The following is a 24,099-nucleotide window of genomic DNA, read 5'->3' as shown; positions in this document are numbered from 1 at the left end:
TTGTCAAATGTTACGGCGTATATGCACAGATTGATAAGGACATTTGACCCAGCGACCAAAATTGGAAATATTTTTAATAGTAATTTTATTGTCAAATTGTTCAACAGCAGCGACCACAACATATTTTGTGGCCTCTATATACCTGCCTATTGTTTTATAAGTAAACAAAACTCAAATTGAAAACTGTGTCTGAAAGTATGGAATATAATTTTTATTAGTCGCGTGATGGGACTATGTCAAATTCAGGGAAATAAAATCAGTGTTTTATTACAAGTTTTTAAAATGTCATTTTTGCCACAAGCTTTCATTGTCATCGAACAGATTTTGCCACATGCAACCACATGGTGTACCATCAGGTTATCCGTATCATAATAATGCATTGTCATGGAAACTGAAGTGATGTGGAAACCTTCAAACTTCAACTTCAACAAGTGGAAGTACCTAGGTTAAATGTATCTTGTAAGATTTGATGACAGACAAATAACCGAGACAGGTGAAACTAAATAATAGTACGTAAAACCTACTTTGGAGGGGTTGAAAGTTTCGACTCAATTAAAAAGAGGTACTTAAATACATTTGTAGTAATATGTAAACTTAGAATTATATTTGTGGCTAAATTGTTAACATTACATTAAAAATTGCAGATCAAAATTAATAAAGAGCTATTTTGTTATCCATTGTTTAATTTTCTCACACCTTTTCTCAGACTTTAAAGGATATCTGTTATACCTATATAGCACTAGATGCGCCCCGGGGCTTCGCTCCCGTGGGAATTTCGGAATAAAAAGTACCTTGTGTTATTCCAGGTTATATTCTACCCGTGTACCAAATTTCATAACAACCCGTCCAGTAGAGTTCGCGTGAAAGAGTATCACACATAGATCTTCAGAAACTTTCGCATTTATATATTGGATAAGATTTTTAATCATTTTGACGTATATTTGTATTTAAATGGTCTTTATAAAAATCTGTCTAAAGTATGTAATTGATATCTACTATATTTTTCCGCGGAAATCTTCAGTACATCGACTAGCAAGTCAACATACTGGGAAGGTCGTCCATTTTGTCAATAAGTATACAATATATCTCAACATGTTAATTGGTAGACACCGCGGTTATTAGATGCGCAGTGTCAGTTGACATCGGTCGGTTAAATGGAGTATCTTGCGTTGTGCTTCTCGTTTCGATTTGTTAACAGTTGATATTTAATAATTGGTAAGTTGTTTTTATCTTAGTATTTAGCCGATTTAAAATGAAGGTATTCCCAATACGGTTGCATTTTATAAAACTTCAAATCTTTGCAATTACTCAATGGATTTGCAATTATTGTATCTCATCTCAATTGCATCTTATCAAAATTATTTTAATCACAAATCGAATGTAGAAAATAGAATAGAAATATAAATTTATTCATAGCATACTAATATAAATCACAGAATATGAACAAAATTTTAATATTAGGTAAGATACATTAAATATGCTAAAAAGGGTACTCAGCTTGTGAATGAAGATTTAAGTGTAGGTATAACATGTTATGGTTTTGCCCAAGCGAAGCCGGGATAGGAAGCTAGTTTTTATTTAATTTTGCACAGATACCTACATCGTACTAGGCTTTCAGGATGACGTAGGTATGCTACCTTTCATGGCGATGAAGTCTCGGGCGTCCTCTAGTAAATAAAAATATTATATAGTACCTAAATATATAGAAGGTTCGCATAAAAGAGAGGCCTTGGCCCAGCAGTGGGCAGAAAAGGGATGAGATGAATGATTTTGTAAATGTTCATGTACTCACATAGTAACAAGTCACGTGACTGTAGTATCTTCTGTTTACAGCAATAATGGTGCATCACAATATTCAGATCGTACTGGACAACGTTCTTCGAGACACGGTAATTTAATTCTAATCCTGTACGTCGGTCTATCTGTCTGTCCGCTTTCACGGCTAAACCGCTGGACTGATTTGATTTTATTTTGAAATTTGATATTCTTATAGTTAAAGAACCTCGTTCAAACATCTAAGTCTACTTATTTTTCATTAATCGACCCCAAAACGACTATTATGAGGGCGACACTATAATTATATACTATGATACAAATATGATTTTCATACAAAATTTTACATTTTGTATGAAAATCATATCTGTCCCGATTTCGCTGTGAAATTCATGCGGGCACTTCATTCAATTTCTGAAACTTAGTAAACAACAAAGTTAGTTTACTTGTTTGTCTCCTTTTCATTCTTTTATCTGCTTATCAAATCATTTCGAAATGCATACATGTAGTTTGAAGTACGGAGAATACGGACATCGACATCGGGTACACTCAACTCATCAAAATAAATGTTTCAGTAGGAAATACATGCGGACGAAGCCGCGGGCTTAACTTGGTGAATAATAAATCAGTTTCGATGGTATACTAGTGGTGTCAGTTTTATTTCAAGTCGACTAAAGTAATTCTGACATGACTCTTACGAACACCGCCGCGTGCAGGTTTCTTCACGATGATTTCTATGGTCTATAAAAATAATTTGAACCTGGGACCTAAAATAGTATAAAGAACGTACACAGTAGTGTAGGTACTAAAATAAAGAATAAAGTATGTTTAGTAGGCATATGTAGTCATATATCATTCATCAATAGTGGTTTACAATTTTACGTACTAATACATCATACCAAAATATGTTTTGAATCTTAACCATTAGATTTCATATTCGTTTATCTGAAAAATACATGGGATCAGCTGAACTTGAATTGCAATCGTAGGCCGATAAAGGTTAGTTGTGTGTTCCTGTCTTGTTAATAAAGGAATCATATTCGTTTTTTAAATTATTAAGTGGCCAAATTTTTTTTAATTATTGTTTTTTCTTCTATGTCTATCTGTGTGGTCAATATTTGAATGGTAGTAAAATCGAGCAATAATGAGTGAATTTGATTGTTCATATAGTGTCGTCGATAATACAGCTGATGTGAGTTTTTATCATACATTTGTTTCTTTCGGCATTTCATCATTGATCGTAGTGTCAGTTTATTGTGACTTTTGAGAATTAACTATACTTCCAATGAAGTTTGATCGCGAATTAAATTAACTCAGGAGTATAAATTCCGACTGAAAAGTAGCCAAATGTGTTTAATTCTCTTATAATTATTGCATATTTTTGACATACCATATCCAGGTCCATAATTATCTAAGTAAAACTTCATGTAATCTTAAACAGACTCTGGATGGTTGTGGTTCAGTTGTTCTAATGTATTTCCGAGGAATGTACCTAACATTTTACATAATCTTCCTCACTTGATCTGGACTTCGTAACGTTTTTGATAAATAAATCATCAAAACGTATAGTTAGGTACATTAAAGAAAGATTGAATGCTTCCTTGACACAAACATACTAACTGTATGTATATGTGCGATTTTATTTCATTTTATTAATTGTAAAACGAAAATAATGTTATTAGGTACTACAATATTAAAACCCTAGAAAACAAATGGAATAACGTGTCTGTATGTAGGTACTCTTCTGATATTTTGATATGCGTGTATGTGTGATTCCTGGTTTTTAGTAATTGATCACATATTTGTATCCAGGCTCCTGAAGAAGTACCAGGAGCCCAGAACGGCCACGTAGGTCGAAGCGGCAATGTCACATATGGCATCGACGACACGCCCCCGTGGTACCTCTGCATTTTCATGGCTCTTCAGGTAATACGACCTGTGGTCCTATTCCGTTTTCAAAACTAATTTTCTCGATGTTTGAGTAAAATATAACCTTCCTTTATAATATGCCACTAGACTTGTCTGTTTTGTATAGAATATTCATTAGCCCATATTGAAGACGTGATTTGATCGAACTGAATATCCGGATTTAAATAAATACAAATTTAATTGTCGGCAGCACTACCTGACGATGATCGGCGCTATAGTGGCCATCCCGTTCATCCTGTGTCCAGCGCTGTGCATGCTGGACACCGACCCTGACAGATCCAACATCATATCTACCATGATATTTGTCACAGGTAATTACTTCATCACAGATAAAGACAATTTTTATAGTATAGTGGGTAAACGAGCATGCAAATCGCCCGATGGTAAGCAAACACCACAGCACATGGTCATCGGCAGTCCGATACGTGTCACCGGTGCGTTGCCAACTTTTGTCTTGATCACAGAATCTGATTATACCACATAAATGATACAACATTTTATATGGGGTCGGCACATAATGTTTTTCCCTTTTAGATCTCATTCTCTGCTTCCTGTCAAGTCTTCTGCAACGATCAACAAAAAGAAATATTTCCTGTCACTGAATACTGAACCTTAGAACCAGTGTCATTTTTTCAAAAATTATAGCTAGCAATTAGTAGGGCGTATGTTCATTAACCCGACCTAAATAATGTGAAAATTTTGGGTGACAATCCCTGCCAATGACTGTTTTTACCAAGACGGATTAATTTAATTTTCGATACCCCATCATTTCAAAACAAAGGATAAAAATACTGGCCAAAATATTAGAAGAACAAAACTAGTTTAGGAACTACTTTTACTTTTTTTTGCTTTGGGCTTTTGTAGCTTTATTATAATATTACTCACCTACTTTATTATGTTTTTAAATCATCATTTTTCTAATTAATTAAATGAAAGTAAACAATTTGTTATTGAAACTATGATTACATAATTCTAATGGACGCTCTCCTAGTATATGATCTCTTAATAATTCATGGTGCCATTCCATAGTTTCAAATAACAAATTCTTTACTTTAATTTAATTAATAAAAAAATAAATAAAAAAATAAAATCTTAGTTAGGAAGTTAGAATTACTATTACATTTCCAAACTAATAATAATTTCCTAACTAATATTATAAATGCGAAAGTAAGTTTGTTTCTTTGTTTGACCATAAGTTTGTTTGATCACTTCACGCTTTATGTGCTCAGCTTGCACACACGTAGTTTGAATGAAGTAAGAAGAAGGACATATAAAATCTCTGTTCCCATGGGAAATATAAAATATATCCATATAGGTATAGGATAGGACTAAGATTGAAGGAATATAAATTATGAATCGTTTCTTTGAATAGTTTCTTCGAGTAGGTACAGAGCTATGGTACAGACGCTGAACCTTATACATAATAGTATTTAATATTTGCCCAAGTTATTGGGGCTATAATCTTTACATCACGGTTATAACACACAAAGGATCATTGTTTGATTTATCTTTTATGGTAGAGAAGCTGTTTATTGATGTTTAGAAATCTGCTTAGTACATTGATACCGAGACGGTAATCTGCGAGGTTGTTCTTACTTGTAGATAATAACCGTTGATCTAAATATAACACGGAAACCATGGAAATATGTCTAATACTTTTATTATTATTGACGCAACCATACATAATCTTCTGTCTTGTGAAATAAAAGTACATAAAAAATACATATACAAAAAACTAACTTTGGAGGTGCTGGGATTTGAACCCAGGACTTTCAGCATGCGAAGCAGACACTCTACCACTGAGTTACACCCCCGGGTGGCAGACCTGTCTAAAATCAATAACACGTGCACTGAATTTGATCAGACGCTTGGTAATATGTGCGAACTGGATAACATTGTGATTTGTTATTATTACTTTCACTGCCGCGGGCGAAGTCGTCGACTGTACTAGACGTGTAAACTAAGTAGCTTTATAATGTTATAACTGTATTTTTTTAATCGGTTCCGTCTCTCTGCTAGCTGTCAAATAGAAATTGATTCATTAATTGAAAAGACGCATGTGATATTTTTTTCAAAATTGTATAATATACCTACAATCTGCATACTCGTTTTTTTTTAATCTCTGATTTTCTAAAATCTAATTCTTCTCATTATCTATCGGGGGTTATTACTAATATGATTTTTGCATAGATTATTGTTATCTTATACCGAAAAACCGCAGATTACAAAAAAGATTGGTACCTAAACGGCTAGTGTCGGTTAATTATAAGGAATGGATATAAAAATAAATGAATTTGAATTTTGAATTTTGAATTTTTTTTGAATGGATATATTTAGCTGATACTACTTTATGCAATACTATTTTTATTCTAGACCTTTTTTATTTGGGTACGTCTAATTTGGCTCTGAGACATTTCACTTAACACCTCCCTTAGATACTTCAGTAATTTTGCTATAATAAAAAAGTGCGTAAAATTTACACGATAATTACCGCAGGTCTAATAACCTGGCTGCAAGCGACCTTCGGTTGCCGCCTGCCCATCGTGCAGGGCGGCACCATTTCCTTCCTGGTGCCAACCCTAGCCATCCTCGGTCTGCCAGTGTGGAAGTGCCCGTCTTATGATGCCCTAGTAGCCATGACCGAGGAACAGAGGAAGGCTGTCTGGATGACCAGGATGTGTGAACTGTCTGGAGCAATTGCTGTGTCTGCACTGTTCCAATTGTTTTTGGGTAAGTAATTTAACAACATTCACTTGCTTTTATATGAAGGCGCGGCTCTTTAGCACCACCTAAAAACAGAAAAAACCTGAGGATAGTTTTTCAAAGTATTTTTTATATTTTTACGTAATGTGTAGACCATTTAGACATTATCTAGAAACTACTTATTAGGTAAACAATAAAATAAATAAAATTGATCAATTAATGTGACAATTTCTCGTTTTTCATAAGTGAATGCTTACTTTATACACAGCAACTACCCTATTGTTTTAAGTGATTCTTCAGATCAATTATAAAGCGTTCATTTATTTCAGTTATTGTTCTAAAAGTGATTTCATAGAAGCACAGGAGTAGGTCTAAGGATCCAAATTCTTACTCCTGTGGTAGAAGTTTGAAATAGAAATAATTAAAGGTTATTTCGGTGTGATCGGCTCGCTGCTCCGCTTCGTGACTCCGCTGACCATCGCCCCAACGGTGGCCTTGGTGGGCCTCACGCTGTTTGACCACGCCGCCTCCGCCGCGTCGCAGCAGTGGGGCATCGCCGCGGGGTGAGTTTGCTCTAACTTTTTGTTTATGGTCCACTGCTGGCCCTCAACTCATTTCTTCCACGCATTTCTGTTTAAAATCAAAATTCTTTTATATTTCATTTACAAACTCGTAGCAAAAAATGTTTATTTAGTGTTGCTGCTTATTCTCGGTAGTTCCTTCGAAGAAAATTATTGAGGAAAAGTCGTTTATTCTAACGTCATATTTATTAATTACTACTAATATACCATAGCTATGTAGGAGGTTTACATCCGCAATATCAACAGGGACGCGAATCGATGGAGCTTCGAGTCGATTGCAAGCCGTTCACCTTTGACCTTAGTTGCCGGGCTCGCCCACGTTCCAAATGCTTTCTTTTATTTAAACTGGAAAATGTTAGCCCCTGGTGAGTCATGCGCCCCTAGTACGCCTTGACAAAACTTTGAATAAAAAACATAAACTCCCGACATCATTCAGAGTCCAATAAACTCCGTTTGGGACACACTGACAGATAAACCAAACTTCTATAACACCCACTTTTTGTGTTGGGTAAAAAGTTATTATTACCACAGCGCTCAATATACCTTTTTAGTAAAAATAAAATAAAATTTTATGGTTCAGCTACTCCCTTGCCACAAATTGCATCATAAAATATTGATTAGATCAGACTCAAATTTTACTTGGAAGTCGAAGTGAGGTCATTTCATGATTCATTCCTACTTCCAGACAGTGTTTCAGTTACAATATCGTTTCCTTATATTTTCTTGTCTTTTAAATTTTAAAAGTTATAAGTTTAATCTATCTGTGTATCTGTATGTCCGTGGCATTGTAGCAGTCAAACGGCTGAACCGATTATGTTCTAGTTTTTTTTTAATTTTATTTAAAAGATAATTTAATCGAGACTGTTCTTAGATATATTGTTTGCAAAATGTATTTTCAGTCATTTGGGAATCCTCAGGTTTTTTCTAGCAGATGGGAGGATAGTAACTTCGGAAATTCTTAAAATTTTATTCTTTCTAAAAAGTTAAGTTTCTTTACAGCAGTGGTAGTTTCAAAATGCGAGTACCTAGATTGATATTGTAGTTCGTAGTTTGATAAATATCATTGACGTGAAAAAGTGCATGTGAAGGTCCAATTTCATAATATGCGTGTGGTCTGAGGGCTCACTTCTTGAAATTCTATGAAAATATGCTTGGGATTTAGTGAACATTCCAAAATAATTTTGAAAGTTGGAATTAGATGTTTTAAATAGGGCCCTCAGTCCTTACATAAGTTGAATGTTTTGAATTTAATTGCGATTTACTCTGAAATCATGCTTCACGAACTTTCCATAAAATTGAGAAATTTTATAGAATCTAAAACAAACAGGCTTGCTAGATTGTCATATAACGGTGGTTTATGTCACCCTGTGGGATCAAAGGGCTACGTCCCTCGCTCACGTCGGTAGCCCAAAGACCTCTGGATTCCGAGATCTGACAAGGTCTTATCGATTGCGGTTCACACAGTTATAAATTGAACATGCACTTGTAGATATATATAAATAAAGATATGACATAGTACTTGTGTTATATGTTTTAAAAGTATTTAACAAAGAAAAGTTACAAGAGCCATATTGCGTTACATCAAACAGGTACTTAAATCATTTAGTGATTTTAGAGCCGGTATCAATAGGACTCAATTAATCATAGTAAAAACAAAAATACTTACACAAGATTCCATCATCATCGTCATTGATAGCCCTCTTTATCCCATTGCTGGGAACTGGGGACCGAGGGGGATGGTGATTAAGAGAGGTCTACCTCTCTTAATGAACACCACCCACCTCGTTCTAGTGCCTTGTGAATCCTGCAACCTTTCTATATAGTGGAACCATCTTGTTTTCGGATGACCTACGTTTCGCTTACTGTTCCTAGGCCACCATTCCATCAATATCCTACTCCACATGACCTAAGTGAAGAATCAACTTTCTGCGGCAATATTCCCAATCTGATACACCATTGGAATCTTCAAGAAGCAAGTATAGGTACTCCTTTTTGTAAGGCCGCCACCGAACGATGTCTCTGGTATCACAGTTGTACCTGGGCATAGGTGATCACTTACTATCAGGTGCCACGCCTGCACGGTTACCGTCCATAGAAAACAACACTTACAGTGATTAATGGTTGCTGAATTTGATAATACTGTACAGTATAATTTAGATCAATGATAGATTGTCAACGGCCACTTGTTGCTCTAAACTTATAATGAGATTGCTCGTAATTGCGCTTGTGTAAAATTATTATTACCCTTCTGGGTTATAATTAAATTATAATTTAAGGATTACTAACGTTAGAATTAAGAAACTTTTGCCTTTCTGACATGATAAATTTTTCTAGCAGTTTTTGTTATTTCTTTTCATTTCATCGAGAAACGGTGCCCAAATTATATTGTAATCTGGCAGATAAAAGGAACTGTTGGATAAATCTGATGTGATTGGTCAGTAAGCTCTATCCAACACTTGTGAAGCACAACTTTTAACACTATTTGATAAAATCAAAATCAAATTATTTATTCAGAAATTAGACCTTCACAGGCACTTTTACGGTATGTTACATTTAATTATCTGTTACATAGATAGATGTCAGCAAACGGTAAAACAGGCTGGTCTATTTAAAATAATAGATATTTTATATACGTTTGTCGATCCATACGATATCTACGGGAGAATATGACATTATACTATTCCAGGGCAGGAATCACACGCCTCAACTTCACACATATCGATAAATAAATAAATATATTAGGACAAATCACATACATAGATAAACAGCCAAGACACGGGCCAATCAGAAAAAGGCAATTTGACGGCATGACCCGACCGGGGATCGAACCCGGGACCTCACGGTTCAGAGGCACGCACTTTACCACTAACGCCACCGAGGTCGTCAAATCGATAATTCTGTATATGTAGGTATGTATGTATAATTTCTACTTGCTTCCTACATCTGAAAATATCGTTTTTGTAAGAACATGATTGTTCTTACGAAAAATAAACACCTAAATAAAATAATAATTACTTAATACAAGAAAAATATATTCCATGTTAGGGCTATTTTTAATTTGTACATCGGATCGTGAGGAACGCGTGCGGCACCAACGCAATCACACGTAGTAATAAGAAAACTTGAAGCCATACCAGTTTAAATTGAAATAGCTTCCTTCGAGGAATCTCGATCGATTTTGTACTCCTATTCCTATTTATTTATCGTGTATATTCGTTCTACAATTCTTTATAACTTTATTTCACAATAACTTAGCGTGGGTACAAATATATGTACATCTGCACTATACTTTTGGCTAGATGAGATGCTGACCTTTGGCCACTACTCTCCGTAGTATCAAACTGTATGACGGCAAGGTATTGCGTCCGGTTCGCTGTCACCAACCACGCAAAGGTAGTGCGTCCGGTTCGCTGTCACCAACCACGCAAAGGTAGTGCGTCCAGTTCGCTGTCCTGAGGTCCCGGGTTCGATCCCCGGTCGGGTCATGATGGAAAATGATCTTTTTCTGATTGGTCCGGGTCTTGGATGTTTATCTATATATGTATTTGTTATAAAAATATAGTATCGTTGAGTTAGTATCCCATAACACAAGTCTCGAACTTACTATGGGGCTATCTCAATCTGTGTGATTTATCCTAATATATTTATATATTTTATTATTTTATTTATATATACGAGTATGTACTATCACTTTCACAGTAATTGATCGCGTTATTTGTTTATGTTAAAACAAATAACGCGTTAGGATTTGAAGGTCTACCACGACACATGAGACGCGTCGTGTAAGCCATGTTACTGCTTTTTTCCCAAATCGTGTACAGATCGTGTAAAAAAAGGGAGAAAGTGTGGACGTATGTCATGCGTACGTGTTTTATGTTTCGTGGTAGCTCCCCTATTTTGTACTTTAAATTAGTAAAAATATATGAAGTTTCGCAATAAATTTTAATTAAAATTGAAATTGAAACCTTGGCATGTTTCCAACTTAAAGCTCTCTAAAAGCTAATTAACTTGCTCGTTAAGCTTTGCATCTGTAAACACCACCGAAGTCAGGGAAATACTAAAAGCTTTGAAAGGCCAGCATTTGAAGATTAAGCTTGGATAAGCTGTACCGTTTCGGAGAAGCTCTACCGCGAGCATAAAAAAGAAATTATACTAAGAGGAAACAATAGTTTGACAAAAAGGTTTGAATTTTATTTTCAACTAGCTCCCCGCCTTGGCTTCGCTCGGGTAAAACCTAAACCTTCCTCTTAAATCACTCCCCACATCAAAATCCATTGCGTATTTTTATGTAGACTCCACAGTCCACACTGTCGCCGAACTCGGACAGATGTCGACGCAAATGCATGAACATTGCGTAATTTGTATGAGTGCGTTTATTTACCGCAATAGAAAATCAGCAATGAATACCGAATCAACCAATCAAGAACTGGGCTTGTCTTTCAATGGTCTTTATTAATATTTTAATTAAGCCGAGTTTTCAATTGAAATTATGTAATTTCCTCTGACGCTATTTGCATCGCCATTTTGAAATTAATTACAAAGTACAGTCGCATTTACGATAGCCTTAATACTCAAAACTTAGGGTGTAATTTCTTGTGAATTTACGGAAAATAAAATGTGGCGTACATTGCACAGTGAACAGCATACAGGTGCTCGTTAAACCCTAATATGGGTCACGGATTTTTATGCGGCAGAAATTTGCGTGACGTATTTTAGCGAACAACACGAGCGACGATCATTTGTCGAAAGTTTGTATAAAATATAAAAAATGCCAATAGTATTTTTTTTAAATAGTAATTATTTGACATCAATTTCTTTTGATATTGGAGTTTCATCATCCTTATAGGTCTCAGTTTGTGCACTAAAACTATTATCTTGTATTAGGGTCGAAAATTCAAGTAACGGTCTAGCGTCAATATTAATATTTTTGCCAATTAAAAAATCTTTATTTGCATGAAATCCGTTAAGTAATAACAATTTTGCTAGAAATAGGACACTGCCGTCTGTTTATTTCCCACTACGCTATTCTGGACGTTTACTTCAAATATCACTTTTTCTAATGTGAATGTTATTCGTTGTTACAATATTAGTATTATCTATTAGCATTGCTGAACGATCGGTAAGTAGTTTGACTATCAATAGTATCAGTCGAAAAGGCTCGATATCGATGTATCGATAGCCATTTTGGAGAAATACTATTGGTAAATTACAATGCTTTCGATAGTATCGAACTTTGATGACGATTAGACTATCGATAGTGCTCTGCAATATTAGATATAAGTACTATCAATAGTTTTGTGCAATCGATAGTGACAAGTGAAACATGTATTTTTATTAAAACACTACAGCCCCACTATAGTATGTTTCGCAAAAATGTCTAAAAAAAAATCCAGTTGATAGTGCTCTATGTCAGAATTTGAAGAGAGATCTTTTTTATTTTCCGGTCGGCACAGGACCGATGCGTGATGGCCGCCAGTGTAATTCAATTACGGCAGTAGTCTAGGCTTGCACTTCTAAAAATGATGTTTCAATTTTTTTTATTTGGGTTTGAGCAGTGGGATGTTTCAAATAAAATACAAAATAAATCCGCCATAAATAACATCTCCACGCTGCTTGGGGTTGTATTTTTTAATATTTTATTTATTTGTTTGTTAATCTTTATTGTTCCATGTAATAACAAACTTACAAACAAATGGCGAACATGCTAAAAGCATTCTCTCCCAGCTAACCATTAGGGGATAAACAGGAAATATTCCGTTTGGTTCCAGTTTCATCTTAAACAGTAAAGTTTAGTTAATATATACATATATAATAATAATAATATATTTTTATTTCAGACACATTCAAATTACATAGTCCAGAGTTGTTAGTAAAGTCTTATGTACTAATGTTAGTAATAATTGGACACATTATTATTAAAGCTAAATGGAGATAGATATATGTATGCTTGAATTTATTGCGTAGAATAGAACGGTACAAAATTATTACTGAACTTTAAGAGTTAAATGTTACGGCGAATTTATCCCATGAAGGGATCTATTCCAGTCAACCCGTAAGCAATCAAAAACCGGTGATTTGATTGATGTACACAGAATATGAAGACGAGATCAGCCTCTGCATAATTCTTGTCAACGGGGCAGATTCTCGGACGAACAAAGTCAGAACACGTTATGATGTTATGGTCCAGTAAGAATATCGCTTGAGAGATCAGATATTGGAGGGAATTTGCTGGAAAGAAAGAATCAGCAATGAAGAGGTTCTTAAGCGAATTGGAGAAAAAGAAACATCTTGAAATATATTTAATAGAAGAGGGAAAATTTTAGGACACTTGATACGACACGATGCCTTCTTCAGATGTTTAATGAAGGAAAGGTTTCAACCTTTTCTTCTATAATACATTACCTACACATACAATACTATATATACAATACCTTTCCTTTTATAACTATTTATCTCTTACACCAGATAAATTACAAATTAGATAGTTACACCAGAAAAATTAAAGCAAAAGTGTGTGTCGTGTCGTATCAAGAAATGAATGAGTCTTTGGAGAGAGAACAATGAAAGAACTCCACCGACAAGAGCCTCTTAAATTACATACTCCTTGAAACGTTCATAAAAATTAATATTTCGTTCATAACTTGCACTAAGCTCCAATCAATGCAAATAAACTTAATGTAGGCTTTGTTTTGGGACAAAGCTTGGCATAACAAGCTTTTGGAACCAAGCTCGTTGACAATCGGGTGACCTGTCCGTGTTCTGTCTGTTGTACATTCGATGCGATTGATATCGCGGGTCATTGAAATTTAGGACGGCTTAAATTTCTGTTCGATGGTTGTTGAATTTGTTTATGATATAAAATCATATCACGCCTGTAATCTATTTTCCAAGTGTAAGTTCGGGTGGAATCTTGTAACTCATTTTGAAAGCAGTAAATTTTGTACACACGTTTGTTTGTTAGTTTGGATGACATTGCATTATTATGATAAGTTGATTTGATGCTGCACCCAAGAACGGCTCACGACGAGGGAACTTCTCAATGGCTTACTGTACGAACATGATTTTTTGGTCATGCATTGAAAGAAATAAGATCTCTTCTGACAACAAGAGAAGCTTGTGTCATTTTTGTAAAAAACTAATTTATATGTAGGTTTTGCTAGAGGCCGCGTTTATTGTCACATATTTATGTGAAAATTGCTGTTTTTTTTTTTCAGTTTTCTGGACAATTAGTACAGAATCATTTTCAGTTATTGCCGTGAATGTAGGTGTCATTTTTATTTTGTTACAGGACGTTCGTCCTCCTCACGATATTCTCCCAATGCATGGACAAGGTGAACGTCCCGACGCTGTCGTACAAGCGCAGCACGGGATGTACCATAACCTGGTTCCCTCTCTTCAAGTTGTTCCCGGTGAGTGAACGAAGTTCTTTTTTTTTCTTTATTCCATTAAAATAAGATTTTTTTTTAATAGTTAACTTTTTCATTAACAACATCTTTTAAATGAATTTTGCAACTCAATTTTGAAGCAACCGATTGATCAGAAATTCTGACAAGTTATCAAAGAAACTTGTTCGACAGGTCCTCATCACCATATCGATTATGTGGGCCGTCTGCGGGGTCCTCACGGCCACCGGCGTGTTCCCTGAAGGTCACCCCGCCAGGACTGACCTCAAGGTCAACATTATAGAAGACGCGCCCTGGTTCCGAGTACCTTATCCAGGTTAGCATTTGTACTAATAGCTACGAGTATGTCTCACACCTCATTCCCGTGCTTACTGCGGCCGCGCTGTCACTATGATCCGTAAATTTTCTTGAGGAAGGAGGAAGGAACTCAATTGTCCATAAAATTGACATTACCACAGTACAGATTAATTGACCGAGCGAGCGAGGTCTAACATTCTACTTAGGGCAAAAATATTTTTTTTGTATGTATGTACGTATGTATGTATGTATGTATGTATGTACGTATGTATGTATGTATGTACGTATGTACGTATGTACGTATGTACGTATGTACGTATGTACGTATGTACGTATGTACGTATGTACGTATGTACGTATGTACGTATGTATGTTTGTTTGCAACGCGATAACTTTCGGAACCTTTAACTTTAACCGTTGGTCCGATTTTGATGAAATTGAAAAGGTATGTAGGATAATAGAATTTTTAAGTTCGTGGGGCATCAAAATCGGTTCAATCGTTTTTGAAATATTCACTCAATTCAATTTTGTAAAAAAAATAAACACAATTTTGTAAATATTGTGTTCGCGAGGTCTAAGCACGCGGCGAACAACTAGTTATTTTAAAGTTAGATAGCAAAACTAATTCATGTCTTTGTTAAAATTTGAAAAATCATAATGTCAGCTCGACCGCTGCTGCGGTTAAAACGCTCTGAGAAACAAGAAAATTGCAATGAAGCCGTAGTGCCACCAACACATATTTAACTATTTATTTTATTTCTATCGCATTAACAAAAAGTCGGCAACGCACCGGAGACCCGTTTCGGATTGCCGGTGACCATGGACTGGTGGTTACTTAGTATCAGGCAATCCGCATGATTGTTTGCCCACAATACTATAAAAAAATGATCTTGACAAATTATGCCACACTATAGATAAAGATTATATTTTAAAAAAATTCCATTCAGATAAAGATTATATTAAAAAAAACGTTCCATTATTACTAAACCAAAAACCAAACAACCAATATGGTGGCAACCGAAATTCTGTAATGGAAAATGTTGTGAAAACTCAGATTACGAGTATTATATTAAGCGCACTCACTGATTCGCGCGGTTGTAAATTGTTAGCTTTATTGTATGTGTGCAGTGGACTATATTGCTGGCAGAATATCAGATATAAAAATATTATTTAGCTTTTCATACGGGCTTTTAAAATATCGACTGTCCTCATCAAACTGGTTGTATGAATTTAATCGCGAATAAGATTTGATTTCACAAAGGTTGCAGTTTATCAATACATATAATAAAATTGAAGATTTGTACATTGGATATTTTTTTAAAATTCTTCATGGAATATACTTAGTTACTGATATAGATAACGAAAATATAGTTTTGGAAATTTTTGTCTGTCTGTCTGTCTATCTGAACGCGCATCAATCGAAATCTACTGGACCGATTTGCTTGAAATTTGGTATGTAGGTACCTTATATACCGGGTTAACATCTTAGATACGTTTCATCCCGGTAAATGGTCAGATTCCCGTAGGATAATTGAAAAACTAATTATGAATAAAAATGCCTCAGAATCCCGGGTTAACATCTTATAGACATTTCATCCCGGAAAATGAGGAAGGTCCTGTAGGAAAATTAGATATATTTCATTCCGGTAAATGATCAGGTTCCCGTAAGATAATTGAAAAACTAATTATGAATCAAAAATTCCTCGGAATCCCGGGTTAACATTCTTATAGGATACATGGTCATCCCGGAAAATGAGGAGGGTCCTGTAGGCAAATTAAAATAACAATCCACGGAGCCGATTTACTCTAAACTTTTGTAGAAAGGTGTAAACAGAATATAAACAATTTTTTTTATCGATGAAAGTCTCATATAGATGTAATTAGAAGGTTTGATACCTTTTTTAAACTTAATTTTGTTATATTTTAGTTTTGAACATAAGGATAATGTAAAGGTAATGATAAGATGGCGCCACCAAGACATTTAAAACGCGCTATGGTTTCGCTCAGACAAAATGATATAAATATTGTACTTACGAAATAAAACACTAGATGGCGCTACTAAAACTTTTAAATCTTTACCCATAGCTCCCAAAGAAATCGTAAGAGTTTTACTTGATACTTACGTGCACGAGGTAATTTTATTTATTTTCGTTGTATTCATACAAAATACCTTTCTAGACTTTCTATATCTACTTTCTTTATTAAAACTAAATTTACAATACAATACCAAATACATTTATTGCCCATAAAAACAATATTAGTACTATAGTAATATTAGTAAAATAATACAAATTGTGCATACATATGGACCAATGGTGGGCCTATTGCTAAGCAATCTCTTCCAGCCAGCCTTTGGGTAGTGAGAGAGGATAACAGAAGAGGGTGGGTGCATTTTGGGCGCAGTGTATATCAATATAATCAGTATAAAACTCTTCCGTTACTGAGTGACTGACTGACTGACTGACAGACAACGTACACCCGAAACTGCTGGACGGGAAGCTGAAAATTGGCACACTTACTTTTTGTAGTGTAACCACACGCGCTGCAGAAAGCGGGAAATGGGAAGGAGACACATTGCAACAAGTATGATGGCACAATATGTAGGAAACGGTACGCGATATCTACTTTACATTACATAGCAGGAAGCGGGATTGGACAAGTTTGCGGGACGAGACACGCAGCGGGAAACAGGAAATTGAACCAAAGATGAGAAAAAATGCGAATTTGAATCATGTATGTTTACCAGTCTTACTGAGTACTCGAAAAAAAAAAAGTACTGAGATTTTACTATGAAATTCACGCGGGCGAAGCCGCGGGCAAAAGCTATAATAGCTAAGTATATAATATAAATAAATTATAAATTATAATGTAAATATTTTATTACTTTTTTATTTTTTAAAGCGATGTCAAGTCGTTATCTCAATATTCTTTGATGAAAGCCTCCAATGGCGCGTCCGGTTCCGGCGCGAGAATATATTAACACTAGATATTGCCTGGGACTTCGCTCCCTTAGGAAATTTGAGGCAATCTTCGATATTGTACCTTTCTAATGGCGAAATAATTTTTTTAAACGGTTCAGTAGTTTCGGAGATTATCCGCCTCAAACATAAAACTCACAACGCTTACCTCTATACAATAATAGTATAGATTTTTGATGTTGAACTCATTTATTTGTAGAACGAGAGAGAGAACTAAGGAGTTCTTCCGTTGTGGTCTGGGAACGAAAAAAACTATAGCTGTTTGTAAAAGTCAATCAAGGAAGTGGGCTATAAACCGTGTATTTGTTATGACTTCTGTTAATAGTGCAATAAAAATTTCATTCATCTATTCTTCTCCTAGGCGAAGGGCTAGCAACTTATAAATTATTTATATCTGTCGATAACATAAACAAAAAAAAAATATTTTATTTATGCGGAGTTCAGCTTCCGCTTACTGTTTATATATAGATTGTTCTTATGTTTTCTCTCTCTCTCTCTTGCAAAATGTGTACAATACATATAATACAATTGAAGAAAGGTCAAATTTGTACATCGAGTTTATATATAATAAATGTATATTTTTTGTCTGTGGATAAAATTTATTTTACATCTCTCATATTCGATAAGTAGGTCCTTATTACCCCCAAATGGGGCTTGTAGGTGACCAATAAGCGCTCTAGGGTAATATTATAGCTAGAAAAGCCCTAGCCAATTAAGATGTAAAGCAGAGTAGTTAGCTCGGGTGTAAGTATCAATTGCATCATCGAACTATAATCGGACTAATAGCCCGAAGGCTGCAATTGATGCCTTACAGCCCTTGGCTACTAATCTACTATTGTGGGTTCAATTTATCTCAAGACTGCAGCAGTTCCAGAATACAGTCCACGAAGCGCAAGATACAATGCCCAACCAATATCTCCGCTTGTGTCCAGTCGCATTTATGGCTGTGAGGTTTCGAAACCCGAGGTCAACGTGAAAAAATAAACCTTAAAATTTTTAATAATCGCCTGTGATTTTACAACCGGTTACCTGCTTGACGTCAACCCTCACTGGGAATAACTGGGATAGGTAGTGTTTAATCTTAACCGTATAGTTACGTAATATTTTAGTTTGTTCAATCTAGATGGCACTAATAAATAAATATTAGTATAAGAGACTTGTGTTATGAGATATTAACTTAACGATACCATATTTTATAACAAATACATATATAGATAAACATTCAACACCCGGGCCAATCAGAAAAAGATCATTTTCCATCATGACCCGACCGGGGATCGAACCCGGGACCTCTCGGTTCAGGGGCAAGCATTTTACTACTGCGCCACCGAGGTCGTCAAACTGTTCGAAATTAGAACTCGATATTGTTTCGTTTTTGCTATATACCTATGTGTAAAGATGCATTGATAATAAATGTCTACGTTCCGGGAGTTTTGGCTTTGATTCAGATCACCCAGGCTCGGTATACCTTTGGCCAGGTAGAACATACCATATGTACTTATTTGATGAATGTTTTTCTCAGGTCAATGGGGAGCGCCAACCGTCAGCGTGGCCGGGGTACTAGGGATGTTGGCCGGGGTGCTCGCCTGCACGGTGGAGTCTATCAGCTACTACCCCACCACTGCCAGGATGTGTGGTGAGTATAGTAACTATGTATCCACCGTCAGCGTTGCTTGGCTCCGTCTATCCCGTAAGGAGTAAACTCTGTGTGTCCAGTTTGTTATTTTTGGCTAGTTTCCACCCAATAAGATCACTCCATATCTTCATATCTAGATTAAGGGATACGTAGCTTTATATTATCACTAGATGTTGCCCGGGGCTTCGCTCCCGTGTAAATTTTGAGATAAAATATAGCCTATAGCAATCTTGGATAATGTACCATTTTAATGGTGAAAGAATTTTTGAAATTTTGAAATCGGTTCGGTAATTTCGGTTTTGATTACCCGCCTCAAACATACAAACTCACAAACGCTTACTTCTTTATAATAATAGTATAGATAGTATAGATTATCGTGGCCTTCTAGCTATCAGGTAACAATAGCATTCCCAAACAGACCTTTTAACTGTTGTAAAATTATAGCCGAATCTTCAAAATTTTAAGCTTAACTTTAGAGATGTTATGTGTATGTCCCCACCAAACCCCCAGCTGCCCCCCCTCCGCCGCTACACGCCATCAATCGCGGACTGGGGACTGAAGGCCTGGGGACTGTGCTGGCTGGTCTCTGGGGCTCCGGTAACGGCACCAACACCTTCGGGGAGAATGTTGGCGCTATTGGAGTTACCAAGGTAGGTATTTAAATTCTATTTAGTAATTTACGTCAGGTTAAGACGTCTGTGAATCAAAAGATGCCAGGTTCGAACCTACCTTATGCAGGCTCCCTGGGCCCTGACGAGTCCATGAAACTTTTTTAAGAACCCGGAACTGTAGTCACACTTCGGGTGAAACGACGCGATATTTGGAGGGTGAAACGGTGGAATTAACGGGTCTTCCGCAATATAGTTCTGATTTGGCACCGAACGACTTATATTTATTTCCAACCGTGAAGAATTACGTGGTCAACATAGATTTTCAACCCAAAAAGAAGCCGTTGGGAATCAAAATCAAAATCAAATCATTTATTCAGAAATTAGGCCTTCACAGACACTTTTTCACTTTTTCATATTCTAAATTAAATGATATTTACCAAAGCTACAAACTAATAGCATTTCGGAACGACCACTGCTGAGAAGAAATGCCGAAAGAAACTCATTCAAACAGTTTTGGTCCCTATTATGCCAGAAGGGCTTACCATTTACTTAAATATAAATCGATGTATCATTTTTTATCAGTAATATAACAATGGAAGTCCACAATAAAGTACATTCAAAAGTCATGTTTTGGGGTCACCGCCTTCCGATTGGAAAAAGTGCTATGAAAACTGGTTTCACCGAATGCATAAGTGCATCGACCATCATGTTTTTCATTTTGAAAAGCAATAAAACCATATTTAATTTTTAATGTAGTTTTTTACTTTATTCCTGATATTTGACGATCTCGGTGGGTGGGTTCAATGCTCAGTCGGGTCATGATGGAAAATGATCTTTTTCTGATTGGCCCGGGTCTTGGATGTTTATCTATATATGTATTTGTTATAAAATATAGTATCGTTGAGTTAGTATCCCATAACACAAGTCTCGAACTTACTTTGGGGTTAGCTCAACCTATAGTAATATATTTATTTATGTAGTCTATGTACGTAGTGATGCCTCACCAGGTCGGGTCCCGGCGCGTGGTGCAGTACGCCGCTGGCCTGATGGTGCTGCAGGGTGTGGTGGGGAAGCTGGGCGCTGTCTTCATCATCATCCCGCAGCCGATCGTCGGCGGCCTGTTCTGTGTCATGTTCGGCATGATCTCCGCTTTTGGTTATTAGATATTTTGATAACCTTTTTATTTTTCTACATTCTTCTTCTTCTTAGCGTGTCGAATCGGTTAAATTTGTGAGGACGAATACAACGCCACCGTAACAGTACAGGGGTGTGTGTGTGGTGTGCTTTTTATACATTGGCATGGAACAGCAGATTTTTTTTCGCAATTTCGGGGTCGGTCTCATACGAAATGTTTGTTGTTCAGTAGGTATCATTTATGGTTGCTGACATAATGTACCTACTATAAATTTAAAACAAAAGTACCTAAAAATATGAGATATAAGTTAAGAAAACATTATTTATATTACAGACAAATTCGGTGGCGCAGTGGTAAGGTTCTTGCCACTGAACCGAGAGGTCCCGGGTTCGATCCCCGGTCGGGTAATGATGGAAAATGATCTTTTTCTGATTGGCCCGGGTCTTGGATGTTTATCTATATATGTATTTATTATAAAATATAGTATCGTTGAGTTAGTATCCTATAATACAAGTCTCGAACTTACTTTGGGGCTAGCTCAATCTGTGTGATTTCTCGCAATATATTTATTTAATATTTATTGATTTATTAACCATCCTGTCTAAGAACTTGCTCGACAACTTTGCTTGCACACTATTATGTAGATTAGTGAATTGTGACAGTACACTGTACAATACAAGTATCGTACAAATATGTCTCTTTGTCATATTCACATTTTATAGCCGTATAGCTTTTGACCACGGCTTCGTCCGTGAGATTTTCCCACGGGAACATTTGCTTTTTCGTGATGAATATTATGTATGATAACATAGATAATATATAATTATTTTGTCTATGTATGGTACCTTATCTACTTCTCCGCACTTTAAACAAAATTTAAGGTAAGATTGGTTGAGTAGATAAAGCGTGATCAGGTAACAAACATACTTATTTTTTCATTTATATAATTAGCAACGATAGTGTGTGTATAATCTGAATGTAAGCTTAAACCTCGTCGTCAGGTTTTCTGCACATTTATATGATTAAATATAACTGTATTATTTGAAAGTGAATTAATAAATAAAAATTTATCCAGGTCTCTCAGCCTTACAGTACGTGGACCTGAACAGCTCCCGGAACCTGTACATCATTGGCTTCAGCCTGTTCTTCCCGCTGGTGCTCACCCGCTGGATGGCGGTCCACAGCGGAGTCATTGACACCGGGCTGGAGGCGGTGGATGCTGTGCTGCAAGTGTTGCTGTCCACTTCTATCCTGGTTGGGGGAGTGGTTGGCTGTCTGCTGGATAACTTGATTCCTGGTGAGAATATTTGTATATATTCTTTTTGATTTCCGTATACAAAAAGATGAATAAACGGAACCTTTTTAGGATCACTCGTGTCTGTCTGTCCGTCCATCTAACACAGCCAATTTTCTTCGTTAATTTCAATAATACTTATACAAAAACTCATATGGAGTACACGCGCGTGACACTAGCGTGGTTGGCGAAGCCCCTTGTTCTCCGAAGCTACTGAAACTAAAATTTTGAAAAAATTATAATATATAATCCATTGCTTGTAGATTACAGGACAACCTATGATAATTCTATAAATTGTACGTAACCCTCTTCACGCGAGTTAAAATTTATAATTTACCAATGAAAATTATTTGAAATGTTCTCGAAAAGGCTCGAAGATCCTCTATTTGTTCGAAATCCAGTTTTTGGATTGACTTAGTATTAATTTCATCTTTCCTAGGGACCGACGAAGAACGTGGTTTAGCCGCGTGGGCCCAGCAGATGTCTCTGGAGGCGACACCGGTCACAAGTCAAGGAGACACCTACGATTTCCCCATTGGCATGACTTATATACGAAGGTATACTTCTCCTTGTATCCACAACAAATATAGCGCTTTTTTTCTGTAATTAAAGTAAATCGTCAGAAAATCCTGCTAAGCAATCCCCATCCATGCCACACTGTTTTCCAAGTGATTTCTCGGGTTTTTCCTGATCCATAATATAATATTAAAAATAGGAAATATTTGTATTTTTGCTTTTTTGTTTGTAATGAATAAACTCAAAAACTACCAGGCCAATTTTGATAAAACTTAGCACAGAGATAGGCGAAACCTTCATGAGTGACATAGACAACTTTTTATTATGGTTTTACCCAAGCCTACGACGCTAGTCTACATATATAACGCGCTTCCCCTCATTTTCTTGTCTACTCAGCACTTGACTTCTATAGTTTAGTATAATTATTTTTTGTAACTAGACATGTGTATTTTTTTATTTAGGTGGAAATGGACGTCGTATGTTCCCTTCATGCCGACCTATGAACCTGGAAAGTTCACTGCACTCTTCAAGAAGAAGGAAAATTGATGATTTGATACGACCTGATGAGTATCTGTCAGATATCTCCGAAGCATCGATGGTTGAGGAGAGGTACAGGCATGTTGAATGTGCTGTGTGGAGAAGAAAAACTGTACTAATTTAAACTTGTGTTTAATTTATAAAACAGCTGGCCACGGCCTTTTGGCCGTAACCTGTAGATCTCATCTCCTGCTCTCTCACTATTTTTATAGGTCTCATTAAAGTATAATTGAAATGCTTTATGACTGCGGGATTTGTGACGTCACTCGTCTGCACTGTCATATCTTTGATAAAATCCGTTCAGGAGTTTTGCAATAACTAAGTAACAAATCTCACTTTCTTATTTATAATTCTTGGATTCACAGAGTCCACGCGAACAAACGAAGTCCCGGGCATCAACTAGTATCTAATACAAGTTTGTTAGACAAATTAAAAAATCCCCGATTTTCAATATTCATTTCGCTAAAACTTTTGTACGGCTGAACAGATTTTCATGAAAGATAGCTAAGAACACTCGGGATAAAATTATCTATGACACAAAAAAAAAACTAAACGAAAATCGGTTCATCCGTTTGGGAGCTACGATGCACAGACAGACACGTTAAACTTATAACACCCCTCTTTTTGCGTCGGGAGTTAAAAACAATAAATTAAAGATGAATAACTATAAAATATGATTATGCCCAAAGCCGATTTTAGTTCGTCT

General features: G+C 36.0%; 1 protein-coding gene and 1 non-coding gene across 3 annotated transcripts; one reads left to right on the top strand and one right to left on the bottom strand.

Annotated features, from left to right (window-relative positions):
* The first annotated feature begins 1,112 nt into the window (after positions 1-1,112).
* Positions 1,113-23,518, top strand: LOC128673476 (uncharacterized protein). Of its 2 annotated transcripts, XM_053751340.2 has the most exons (14): positions 1,113-1,215; positions 1,834-1,889; positions 3,586-3,699; positions 3,893-4,013; positions 6,199-6,432; positions 6,833-6,968; positions 14,275-14,395; positions 14,564-14,705; positions 19,187-19,300; positions 19,811-19,950; positions 20,919-21,066; positions 22,122-22,343; positions 22,780-22,897; positions 23,318-23,518. In XM_053751340.2, exons 2-14 carry the CDS (start codon positions 1,839-1,841, stop codon positions 23,400-23,402), a joined length of 1,746 nt encoding a protein of 581 aa, XP_053607315.1. In that variant the 5' UTR covers positions 1,113-1,215; positions 1,834-1,838; the 3' UTR covers positions 23,403-23,518. The 2 variants fall into 2 exon arrangements, with proteins under 2 accessions (XP_053607315.1, XP_053607316.1); XM_053751341.2 differs by lacking the exons at positions 1,113-1,215; positions 1,834-1,889 and adding an exon at positions 2,795-2,965 and having other exon boundaries at positions 23,318-23,512.
* On the bottom strand, positions 5,445-5,516 carry TRNAA-CGC (transfer RNA alanine (anticodon CGC)). Its single transcript has one exon. It is a non-coding gene; the product is annotated as a tRNA-Ala (tRNA).
* Positions 23,519-24,099: the final 581 nt, after the last annotated feature.

This window comes from Plodia interpunctella, chromosome 11 (assembly GCF_027563975.2).
Source record: "Plodia interpunctella isolate USDA-ARS_2022_Savannah chromosome 11, ilPloInte3.2, whole genome shotgun sequence".
Taxonomy (NCBI): domain Eukaryota; kingdom Metazoa; phylum Arthropoda; class Insecta; order Lepidoptera; family Pyralidae; genus Plodia; species Plodia interpunctella.
The sequence above is the reverse complement of the archived record's forward strand: the minus strand, read 5'-3'. Positions and strand labels throughout refer to the sequence as shown.